The sequence below is a fragment of the Microcaecilia unicolor genome, chromosome 3 (genome assembly GCF_901765095.1).
Source record: "Microcaecilia unicolor chromosome 3, aMicUni1.1, whole genome shotgun sequence".
In the NCBI taxonomy this organism is placed as follows: domain Eukaryota; kingdom Metazoa; phylum Chordata; class Amphibia; order Gymnophiona; family Siphonopidae; genus Microcaecilia; species Microcaecilia unicolor.
The window spans coordinates 126,054,609-126,067,040 of record NC_044033.1 but is presented as its reverse complement, the minus strand read 5'-3'; the positions used below and the strand labels follow the sequence as shown (position 1 = coordinate 126,067,040).

General features: G+C 39.0%; 1 protein-coding gene across 1 annotated transcript in view; it reads left to right on the top strand.

Moving 5' to 3' along the window:
• Positions 1-12,432, top strand: part of KIF16B (kinesin family member 16B) — a 382,671-nt gene that overhangs the window by 68,443 nt on the left and 301,796 nt on the right. Inside the window, 2 exon segments of the mRNA XM_030196349.1 lie at positions 4,407-4,520; positions 9,398-9,514. Coding sequence (XP_030052209.1) covers positions 4,407-4,520; positions 9,398-9,514 — 231 coding nt within the window.

Sequence of the window (12,432 nt, the reverse complement as noted above, 5' to 3'; positions counted from 1 at the left end):
GGAAACTGCACATCTTCTTTCCTCCTCGAAACTAACTACCTGTTCCTCTGATCCTATTCCCACCCATCTACTTAACACTTATCTCTCCTACTGTCATCCCTTTTATCTGTCATATCCTCAATCTTTCACTTTTCACTGCGACTGTTCCTGATGCCTTCAAACATGCCGCAGTCACGCCACTCCTTAAAAAACCTTCATTAGACCCTACCTGTCCTTCCAACTATCGCCCCATCTCCCTCCTCCCTTTCCTATCCAAGATACTTGAACGTGCTGTTCACCGCCGTTGCCTTGACTTTCTTTCATCTCAAGCTATTCTTGATCCACTTCAATCTGGCTTTCGCTCCCTTCATTCAACTGAAATAGCGCTTGCTAAGTCTCCAATGATCTGTTCCTGGCCAGATCCAAAGGTCTCTATTCTATACTCATCCTTCTCGATCTATCTGCTGCTTTTGACACTGTTGATCACAGCCTACTCCTTGATACGCTGTCCTCACTTGGATTTCAGGGCTCTGTCTTTCCTGGTTTTCTTCTTATCTCTCCCAGCGTACCTTTAGTGTATACTCTAGTGGATCCTCCTCTACCTCTATCCCACTGTCAGTTGGTGTACCTCAGGGATCTGTCCTGGGACCTCTTCTTTTCTCCATCTATACTTCTTCCCTTGGTACTCTTATCTCATCCCATGGTTTTCAGTATCATCTTTACGCTGATGACTCCCAGATCTACCTCTCCACACCAGAAATCTCAGCCAAAATCCAGGCCAAAGTATCAGCCTGCCTGTATGACATTGCTGCCTGGATGTCTCAGCGCCATCTGAAACTAAACAAAATTGCACACAAGCTATAGAATAGTGTTAGTTAGTGCACAACTGCAAGGGGACCTGGAAGGAGCATTGTTGGGTCAGGGCCATACCTAGCACTTAAGCGCATGCAGGTTCTAGAACACTATCAGTTATGTGCCTAACTGACAGCATTAGGGTACAAACATTTACACCAGCCTTTTGAGCATAAGTGCTCACACCTAAAGTTAGGTGCATAACTGTGGACATGCTAGTATTCTATAATGGCAATTAAGATATTATAGAATTCACACTTGGCTTACAGCATCCCAGCACTACAGGAAAACAATAATAGAGTGATCTGACCAAGGGGTAGTTAAAGGATTAAGATGTGAGACACATATAGAGTTAAGAAATAACAAAATAAAAGCATCTAGCGTATGCTCAACAGCGTGAGTGGGGAAGGGGATAAACTCAGTTAGTCCTAAGTCATGAAGAAAGACAAATGCAGTCGTGCAACTGAATCTAGGGATCATCATCATATTCAGGCCACGTAACAGAAGAGAGTCTGTGTTGAAAGAAGATCATAAAAGCTCAACAAAGAGTTTAGGGTAACAGGAGGTGATTGATAGAGGAGGAGGATGTTAAGAGACTGACAACCCAAGATCCTAAATGAGAGTAATTCAAATGTAGCAGAGTGAAGTGTCCCAGGGACATGGATATTCGATCTGTTATTGCAGATGATATCCAAGCCACCACCTCTCCTACATCTATGGAAGAAATGGAAACAATACCCAGGAGGACAAAAGTCATTCAAAGAGGCAAAATTAGTCAATTAACCATGTCTCAACCAGGCAGAAAATGTCAGGTCATTGTGCTAAAATATTATAGTCCTTGACTAAGTGTGTCTTAATACCTGAATTGGTTAAGATGCTTGAGGACGAGGCAGTGGTCTATGGCCCAAGAATACTGGTTTCTGAAGGAGGAGTGCCATTATCTGGATACCGACAAACAAAGAATAATAAAGTGAAAGTTTTTCCGAGGATTATATTTGGCCTGAATGTGCTAAGGCAACATTTTTTAAAGGTTTTGTAGTGCACCTCATTTCATTGTCAGTTACTCTTACCATGGGACTTTTTAGTTTAATTTATTAGAACTTGGTATGCCACATAACCAAAAAGAGCTCAGTGGTTTTCAACGCTATTCTATAAAGTGTGCTCATCCTGGAGCACCCTTTATAGAATAATGTTGAGTGCCGGATGTTGTTGGCATCTAATGTTTGGCACCATTTATAGATTTTCTCCCTGTGTGCACCAAAACTAGAAGTTTAAAATCAATTGAATATTAATAGGCAACCAATGGTAGTGAATAAAAATGGAGTAATACTGTCAAGTTTAGAAACATTTACCAGCAACCTCATAGCTGTATTCTATAAAGGGAAAGGGGATGGGATTTGATATACTGCCTTTCTGTGGTTACAATCAAAGTTGTTTATGTATTATATTTTGTACCTGGGGCAACGGAGGTTAAGTGACTTGCTCACAGTCACAAGGAGCTGCAGTGGTAATTGAACTCCATTTCCCTGGTTCTCAGGCCACTGTACTAAGCATTAGGCTACACTTCCATGTCTGTAGTCTTTTTAAACTTGTACCACAAAGACCAGCATATACCACATTGCCATAATCAAGATGAGACAAAACAAGGGCATGAATCAATAAGTACAATGTCGTCCAATCTATTATATATCTTAACGAATGCAGTCAACGCAACATATAAAAACCTTTACCAATCACACTAGAAAGTTGTTTCTTAGACAGAAGGTGATGATCAATAATGATGCCTAAATATATAAAAGAATCGACAACTGGCATGAGACACCCCTATAACACTGGTGAAAATGATGTCTGAAGTTTTCTTAGTATTCAAAATCAGTTCCTGCTCTGGTACCCACTCTGAAATCTTAAGCAAACAGCCCTGTAAATGGGACAAATCTGGAGAGGAAGGGGAAATTTTTATCAGTAGTAAGATATCTGCATAACAATGCACACTAATAGGTAAGTCAAACATCAAAGCAATCGGAGAACTCGAGAAAACATTAAACAAAATAGGGGATAGTACAGACCTCTGTGGAATCTCACATGCCAAAGAAAATGTTTTTGAAGAGGCAGCAGCAGTGTGAACAGCAAAGGAACGACCAATTAAGAATGCCTGAAATCATTTCAACAGGGGTCCACCCACTCCCAACTCTGCCAAACACCACAAAAGCAGCCCATGACTTACCAAGTCAAAGACAGAAGTTGAGTCTAAGTATGGAAGCTAGTACATTATCCATGCTATAGGCTTTCCTAAAACCCAACTGTCGTGGATGTAAAATAAAACCACAATAAATAAAATCCGCTAACTGTTGTGCTACAACTGGCTCTACTAGTTTGGAACCAAAATTTGAAATTGGTCTGTAATTTTTTAGTGCTTAAAAAGCAATAGTTCAGATGCTATAGAAACACTTGCTGCACAGCCTTCATGAAATTGGGGGAGCAGCACCAACAGCCCAGAAGGGTGAAGGTTCTAGTGCATGCCAGAGCCACGTTTTTGCCGCCCAGTGGCAGGGCTGACTTTACTTCTGGTTTCTGTCTTTAGAGATCATTCCTGAAGTACATGTAACTCTTGGCCCAAACTCTCTGAACCATGTGATCCTAAGAGACCTTTGCTGTTCTAGAGAAGAGCTTTGGGGAAAGATGGGTAAAGAGAATTATGGCCTTTGTTTCCATTGGTACAAGCAGCTTTGTTTCCATCGGTACAAGCAGTCACACCTATTCTGAGGAGGAGAATACTGCCCAAATTCTGTGCAAGGTAGAAACTGAGGAACACTTCATTAGAAAGTATTTCACTTCTATATTTCTTCTTCCCCTTCCCCTCATTTTGTCTATAGTAAACACTGCCTTTTTTTTCTTTCTTCTGTGTGTCTTCTTCACTCTGTCCCACTATGTCTTTTCCTCTCCTTCACTTATGGGCCTCTTCCGCTAGTAGTCTCATTCTTTTTCATTCTTTTTTTTTCTTGTTTATATGTCATCATTTTATTTATCCCTGTCCAAGAAGAAAAAAAAATGGTGCCAGACCACATGTCCCAGTACAAGTATGGAAGGCAGTGCTGCCAGTAGCTGAAAATAGTTTGGGCCAAGTGAGGAAACATGGGGACTGATGCAGAGAGCAGTAGCAAGCAGGAAGGAGATGCATATGCTTTCAGTTAATTTCTCGTTTGACAGAATAGGCAGCTGCCTAGGTGTTCAGTCTTGAACAGGGCAGGTGTGAGGTATTAAAGAATTTCCCCCCAGGAAGGAGGAGGAAGTACCCATTAATTGTGGCAAATCTTTGGTGGGGGAACCCTCCTTATGTCTTGATCTATCTCCTTCACCTGGATGCATACCACAGATAATTCTGGTCATGGTTACTGTGTAATCTGATGGGGAACTCTCAGTGGAACAGGCTTTTTTAATGAAGGCTTTCCCTATAAATTATAGGAATGTTCAATCAGTCTAGCAATTTAGTTCTTTAAAAGTTGTGTACTTGTATGTATATTTGACTGAAACTGTTAAAAAATATAATTATTTTTTGTTTTCTATTTTTATTATAGATATCAGAAGGCATAACAGGAGATTTGGGAAGAGAACGGACCAAAACATTTACCTATGACTATTCATATTTTTCAGCTGACAGTAAAAACCCTAACTTTGTGTCTCAGGAAATGGTATGTTTTATGCCCACACTATAGATAACCTAAATTTGAGATACATAGCTTAAGGCAATGTTTTTATACCATTTAAAAGTTCCTTATGAATTCATCCAGAAATGGATAATGTCGATTTTGAAAGTTTCTGAATGATTAATATGTCTAAATAAGAGTGCATTTTTTTCATTACTGTTGCTCAACTGTAAAAATAGACATTGCCGCTTGATTGGTTGCTGTATTTGAAAGGAATATTCAGACTACATAAACATATGTGTAGGCAAATATTAAACCCCTCGGCTGTGGCGTTTAAACATGTATATTCAGCGCTGCTATCTGGATAGATGGCAGCAGCTCTGAATATATGTGGCCATTTGTCATTATAGCTGCTATACGTATGGTGACGATAAACTATTTAGCTAGAAATATAGTGGCTGAATAAGTTGGTCTGCCAATGTACTATATGAATACTTTGAGTGTTCAGAGAATTTTAATCTATATAATGTTGCTGAAAATAAACGGATAGGATGTTCTCCTTATAGTGGCCACTGCTATACGAGTAAGCCTTCTTGAATATTGAGCTTGATAGTGCCTTGCAAAAGTCTTTACACTCTTACATTTTTCCACATTGTGAGAGGTAGATAGTAAACCACAGCATACTTAGAAGTCACTAATCTCTTGGTACCTTGGTACTACAGGTTAATAACTTGCTCAGTATATTAAATTTTATGTTGTTTGCATGTGGAACATTGCACACTTAGAACCCAGGTGCTGAAGGGGCAGAAGGGACTGAAGATTGCTTCTGCCCACAGATTAGCTACCAGGAAAGCACCTGGTAGGTGCTGGGGAGATGGGATATGGAGATTCTGAGAAGGGGTTGTCTGGGGGTGGGGGGAGGAGGAGGAGGAGGGAGTTGGGATGTTGTTAAGTGGCTTTCAGAGGATGGTGGAGCTAGTGGAATAAGGTATCAACCCCTTTTAAGAGGCTCACACTGAGCATCAAGCTGCACATTAAAGGGGGATGGGATTTGATATACCACCTTTCTGCGGTTACATATTATATGCAGATCCTTATTTTGTACCTGGGGCAGAGTCACAAGGAACTGCAATGGGAACTGAACCCAGTTTCCCTGGTTCTCAGGCCACTGCGCTGACCATTAGGCTACTCCTCCACACCAAGGAGAAAAGATAACACCAGCTCAAAGCTAGAGTTCTCTCCATGAATAGCAAACACAAACTCTTATTAATTTTGCATGATGAGATACTTTGCTTTGTGTATTTCATTACCTAACTTGTATGGCATTAAAAAGTTGTGCATTAAAGGAAAATAATGTATGATTTTGCCATTTAATGCATGTTGTTTGGCAAAAAGGTGCACTATTCACTTGATGCGCATTAGTAACTACCTTTATCTGCAGTCTAAAAAAATACTTTAATGTACTGTGAATTGTAAGAATTTGTTTCATTGATCTATATATTTCACATACTGCCTCTCTGAAAGCCATCAAGTTGGTTTATATAGAATCAGTAAAATAGAGAACTTTCAAAATAGTCATAATATAATTAAGACTTTGGTTTCCTATTTGTAAATCTTCTTGTCGTAGGCAACCCAAATTGGCTGTGTTTCCAAACATTTCCTTATCAAGGCCGATAATAACTGAAATGAAGCTTACCTGTGTCCAATCAGTAGTTGAGCTGATTTGAATACTCCTGGATGAAGAATTGAGCTGTTTTGTTCTATGGGTGAATCAGAAGCGAAGATCTAAATATTGCAAACACTTTTGCCAAAAGAACTCCAACTAAACACGTTCCAAGATACAGATTGTAGGAAAACTATCAGAAAATTTTAGTGTGGTTTTTGATGATCTGTTAGGTACTGTTTGGTCCATTATTTTAAAGTGGAAAGTTTGGCACCACTAAGACACTGCCTCAATCAGGCCATCCTTAAAAATTCAGTACTTATGAATTAAGAAAACTAGTTAGGAAGGTGTAATCCCGATCCTTTGCCCCTTGGGATTGGAAAACATTTCAGACGTAGAAAAAAATCTACAGCTGGAATAAGAGAGACAGATTTAGTTTAGGCGCAACCAAGTAAAATCTTTATTGGTATTTCGCTAAGCCAATACAAAAAGGATTGTTCCCTCTGGAGCAGAGTTGTCACACAGCCAGCAAGACGTTTAGGCTGAGCTACAAGGCTGCTCAGATTGGCTTTTTCATTCTGCACTTATATACTGTTATAAGTTTCATTTCTTCTAAATCTTGTGATTCCTGTTATTCTTACTTTTCTACTTAAAAAGGAATTTCCTGTTCCTGTTTGAGCCGTTGAAAAAGGTTTCTGAGAAGGATCTAACACTTAAGACAATGTTTTTGGTGGCCATTGCTTTGGCTAGGAGGATTTCTGAAATTCAGGCTTTGTCCTCCAGAGATCCTTTTTTGCAGTTTTCTGAAGCAGGGGTGTCGATCCGAATGGTGCCATCGTTTCTACCTAAAGTGGTTTCGGCTTTCCATGTCAATCAGGCGGTTTATCTTCCGTCTTTTCGAAGAGAGGATTATCTGGGGGAGTTTGCCTGCCTACATTTCCTGGATGTGCGGAGAGCCTTGTTTCGGTACTTGCAGATCTCTGAGTTTCGACGCTCAGATCATCTCTTTGTGCTCTTGTCGGGATCGAAAAGAGGTGACACGGCTTCTAAGGCTTCCATTGCTTGCTGGATTAGGGAAGCCATTGGAGCGGCGTATCTGCTACAAGGGCGAGAGTCTCCAGTGGCCCTGAAGGCGCATTCTACTCGGGCACAGGCGACTTCTTGGGCAGAAGCATCGGCCTTATCTCTGGAAGAGATTTGTCGGGCGGCTACCTGGGCGTCCCGTCATATTTTTGTGAAGCATTACAGGCTAGACGTGTCTGCTCAGGAGGATGCGCGTTTTGGGGCAGGAGTGTTGGCGCGGGGAGTGTCAGCTTCCCACCCTACTTAAGGAATGCTTTGGTACATCCCACTAGTTCCTAGATTCATCTGCTTTAAGTGACAAGGAAGGTAAAATTATGTCTTACCTGATAATTTTCTTTCTTTTAACCGAAGCAGATGAATCCAGGATCCCTCCCTAGTTCAGCCGACGTTTATTTTCATTTTCCGTGCAGTGTGGCTATTTTTTCCTTCCGGGTTCTCTTTTGCAGAGTTCAGACAGATATGGGAACATGGAAAGGATTCTGATTTCTGGATCAAGTTGCAGTTATTTCGAAGTTCTTATTTGGTTCTCTGTTTTTCATAGTGAGGATGGTTTTTGGTTGTTATTGATTTCATATTTTTGGCCTTGGCAAATGCTTACGAATGACATACTAACTGAGGAAGGAGCTGGCCATCTGGCATCACTGCCTTTAGTTTGTTTATCTCTGTCTCCACCTGCTGGTAGGCGGACTTTACCCACTAGTTCCTGGATTCCTCTGCTGCGTTAAAGGATATAAAATTATCAGATAAGACATAGTTTTACCATTTCCTGGATCATTAGTCCTAATAGCCAAAGAAAAATAACAAATTTTGAGGCCCAACTTAAAATTCACGAGATCATTCCAAATGCAATTGTTTATGGAGAGATTCCAAAGTAAAGAGGCCAAGGCATAGAAGGTAGAGTGACGAGTGATTTCAAGATGATCTGTTGCAGGAAGGGGAACATGTAGCAATCTGTTATTCTGTGAGTGAAGAGCTTGTGTTGGAATATAAGGAATAATACTGCCAAAAAGAAAAACTGGCAGTCTAGTGTGTAGAATGGCAAATACCAGACTTAAGGCCCTGTTTACTAAGGTGCGCCAGTGTTTTTAACGCATACACAAAATTAGCGTGCTCTGTGTAGGCACCCGTAGGAATATTGTGGTTGCCTACACAGCACTAACACACCTCTAGCATGGCTTAGTAAACAGGGCCCCAAGATTCTTAACTTTTACTTTGGTAGCCAGTGACTTTCCTGTAACAAGGGTAAAATATGATTGGACTTATGGCATGATAAAGAAGCCTGACTAATATATTCTGAACCCACTGAAAGTGGTTGAGAGAGGATAGAGGAGGCCATTGTAAAGTACATTACAGTAGTGAACCGTGCTTCCAGGACAGGTTTCAGAGACACTGCAATAGAAAGCCTGTGGTTTGATTTGAAGGACATAGTCCACAAATGATCAGTAACTAACCTGAGAGCTTGAACTATTCTCCATCCCACTGTTCAAAATTGATAAGATGTTTGTCTGAAATGAGTCATGGCTGCTGCTGCTTTTAGAAAGGTCTTTCTTCATATACTAAGTCAAGGAGTTTAAAGGCTACAGCAGTCAAGACTTTTTGGTTACTTCTTACTTTTTTAATATTTCTGTACTGTTCTTTAATGTTGAAAATGTAGAATGTTATGTAGATCACTGGACTAAATACATTTTGAATTATATTTTTAAGACAATAGAATAAAAAACTTGTGAATACTTTTGTAAGGCACTGCAAATTCTGTAATATTGCCCCTTTGATTCATAGATTTTATAAAACTCTCAGATGATGTGACATAGAACCAAATGACTTTTACTGGAAGGACATGATCCCTTTTTAAAGAGATCACTTTATTTTATTTCAGCATCATTTAATTACATTTATTGAAATAGTGCATTTTTTTTTAGTGTAGTGCAGTACTTAATTTCCAACTTTTCAGCCTTGAATATACTTGATTGCTCTTGTTTCACAAGTGATCTGTTTTGAATACTATTAATTATCGAACAGAAGAACAGTGTCTGAGTTCATATTCTTCTTTTAATGCCTACTTGTGGAAAACTGTTGTCACAGTAACTCCAAATAAATGGTTTCATATTGTGCAGGTTTGAACTTATGCTTAACTGTGATTGAGTACCTGTGTTGTGGCTTTTTCTTTTCTTTTCAGGTTTTCAAAGATCTTGGTACTGATGTCCTTAAAGCTGCTTTTGAAGGTTATAATGCCTGCATTTTTGCGTATGGACAAACTGGATCTGGAAAGTCATATACTATGATGGGCAATCCTGTATGTCTGTCTTAAGTTATTTTGGGGATGGGGGGAGGTTGAATAAGAAGATGGTGAGTTAATGTGGAGGTCAGGGTGACTGAGATGTGTGATGTGACAAAGAGGAGAGAAATGACAGAGTGGTGATTTTTATATCAAGCTCAAGCTTGTGAAAGTAAGGTGGTAGTGAGAGGCCTCTAGGAGAGGGAGAAGGGTAGCTTATTCACCCAGAAATTGAAACTTGAGTGGGATAATCAAAGAGGAGGGGGCTAAAAATCTTACTGTTCTCCTGGGGTAAAGTCTGCTATTGAAAACTTTAAGACCCATGCATATTTCTCATATCTCATATTTCGTAAACAACTGAAAACTCACCTGATGAGTTTGGCTCTAACAATAGCAAAACTTAACCTAAAATTAAATTAAACTTGCAGAAACAATAACTAAGTCCGTAACAACATTACTCCCTTTGTATTACAAGCATTGTTTTATGATCTAGACTTCAGGTTACTTGTTATTGAATTTTCTTGTATTTGCAGTCATATTTAATTTGTTCCATGTAATCAGAATGGTTTGTAAGTTCCAAATGTGTTGTTATGTGAGCCAAATTGAATTTGAATTCTATTTGAAATAATGTGGGATATAAATAAATAATATTTGACAGAAATAAAAATTGACAATACAATTTTAAAATAGCTAATTTTAACGTTTAAGCTTCACAAAATAAAAAAAATAAAAAAAGAATAAACTTGCATGATACAGCATCATACCAGATCATTAGTACATGAAACAGGCTTTAAAGCCTGATGGCCCTTTTATTAATGTGCGCCTAACACAGATTAAAATGGGGCACTGCGGGACACACTTAGGTGTCCTGCAGTAAGTGCCAAATGTGCGTGATTACCATGCACTAAAAATATTTAAAAATATATATTTTCATGGGGTTTGTCTGGGGACAGAGAGTGGGCATTCCTTCATTAATCAATGCAGATACATTACTGAGCGTTGAGTAGCACAGGAATAGCATGTGAGCCCTTAACTGTCAACAAAACGGGTGCACACATTCTAATTTTTTTTAAATTGCTGCATGCTAAGAGCAACATTAGTACATGGCCATGGCCAATAGAAAAAGGCCATTTTTATGGCCATGGCTATATGGCTGTAGCAGTTGGGAAGAACCTGCACAAGGGTGCACTAAGGCCACTTTTTGCTGCAGCTTAGTAAATAGACCCTTAAGTGAACAAATAATTGCTCTTTTGAACATAATGCACATTTGATAGAAATGCTAAAAACATTTTTGCTCAGGTTCTTGCCTTGGTTCTGTCCTAAAAATTAATTGCAGTAGTCCTAGTTACAAGTGTTCATTTTATATAAGAGAAAGTGTTTTTTGAAATTGTCATTGGCTATCAGTTCTACACCTTACTACCTCCTCAGAATTTAAGGAGGTCTTTTACTAAGGCGCGCTGGCATTTTTAGCGCTCACTAAAAATAGGCGTGTGCTAAACGCTAAAGATGCCAATGTAGCCCTATGGGCATCTTTAGCATTTAGCATGCGCCTATTTTTAATGCGTGCTAAGAACGCCAGCGTGCCTAAGTAAAAGACCCCTTAAATTTCATAAATCTGATGGTAAAAAGAAAGCCTAGTTATTTTGAAATGCTATTTGTCTGTGTAGACAGTTTTTTTTAATTGTAACAATGTTTATATTAACTCATATATTCAGTCGCCACTGCTATACATTTAGGCTTTCTATAAAATAGGCCTAAACTAAATGTGTAACTTATTCGGATAATGGCTGAAAATCACTGCTATCCAGATAAACTGAAAACCTGTGCGCACACAGCCCCAAAACTGGACTTTTATTATCCAAGCAATATTGGACCATTCAGAGATTGTTTGATGCTAAATGTATAGCAGTTGAAAATATGCAGGCACACAAGTTATGTGTTCACTGGCTGCTGTGTCGATTGGCCCCATAGTTGATTATGGCATAAAAAGACCCATAAGCCCATCCAGCCATTTTGGGACTACTTACAAGGTCTCTCTTTATCCAGCATAGATTTTTTTTGTCTTCTCATGTATATTTTACCATCTGGAAATAAGCATTAAAAAAATCCATTATTTTAGTTTGTGATGCACCTGTTCTTTTCCATGTCAAACCACAAAGCTTCATAATTTAATACTAATGATAGCATGACTGTTGACCAAATATTTGTCTCCTAGGTTTCCTGGCTAGCTTGCTAGATAAACTGATCATCAGCTTCATTCTGTCATTACAGTTTGCCAGACAGATCCAGCTTCATGATTTGCTGCATTTCTGCTAGGGCTCCTAATATTTCATAATCATTCTGCCATTTATTGCAGCAGTATTAATGCTTATTGAATTGTTCAAGTACAGAACTTTAAGGGACAATTTTCAGTCCATGGGTACTTTTAACTTGCATACTGTATTGTCTCAAAGAGAAAGTATGAGCAGACTTTTATATATCTGCTTTTTGTGCTGATAGATATTGCAAGAAAAAATAGTGCTTATAGATATGAATATACAATCTCAGTGTTTTCCTAAAGCATGTTTCTACTTCTAAATGTGGCTAAAAGAACATGTAGTAGGACAACATACCATACTTCTAACTTTGTTGAGGGAGGATAATTTACATGGACAGTCGCTATTGAGCCTGCAAATAGGTGGGAAAACGTGGGATACAAATGCAATAAATAATTATTTACCTACTTAAATGGTTCTGAAAATTGTATTCAGTTTAAATAGGTGCTGCTAATTCATGCACCTGCTGTCTCTTCACTTTGTGAAGGTACTGGTTACCTATCTCATGCCTTTTTATGGCTGTTTTTTGTAAATACATTTCCACTTACATAAGAACATAAGAATAGCCATATTGGGTCAGACCAATTGTCCATCTGGCCCAGTATCCGGCTTCTAATAGTG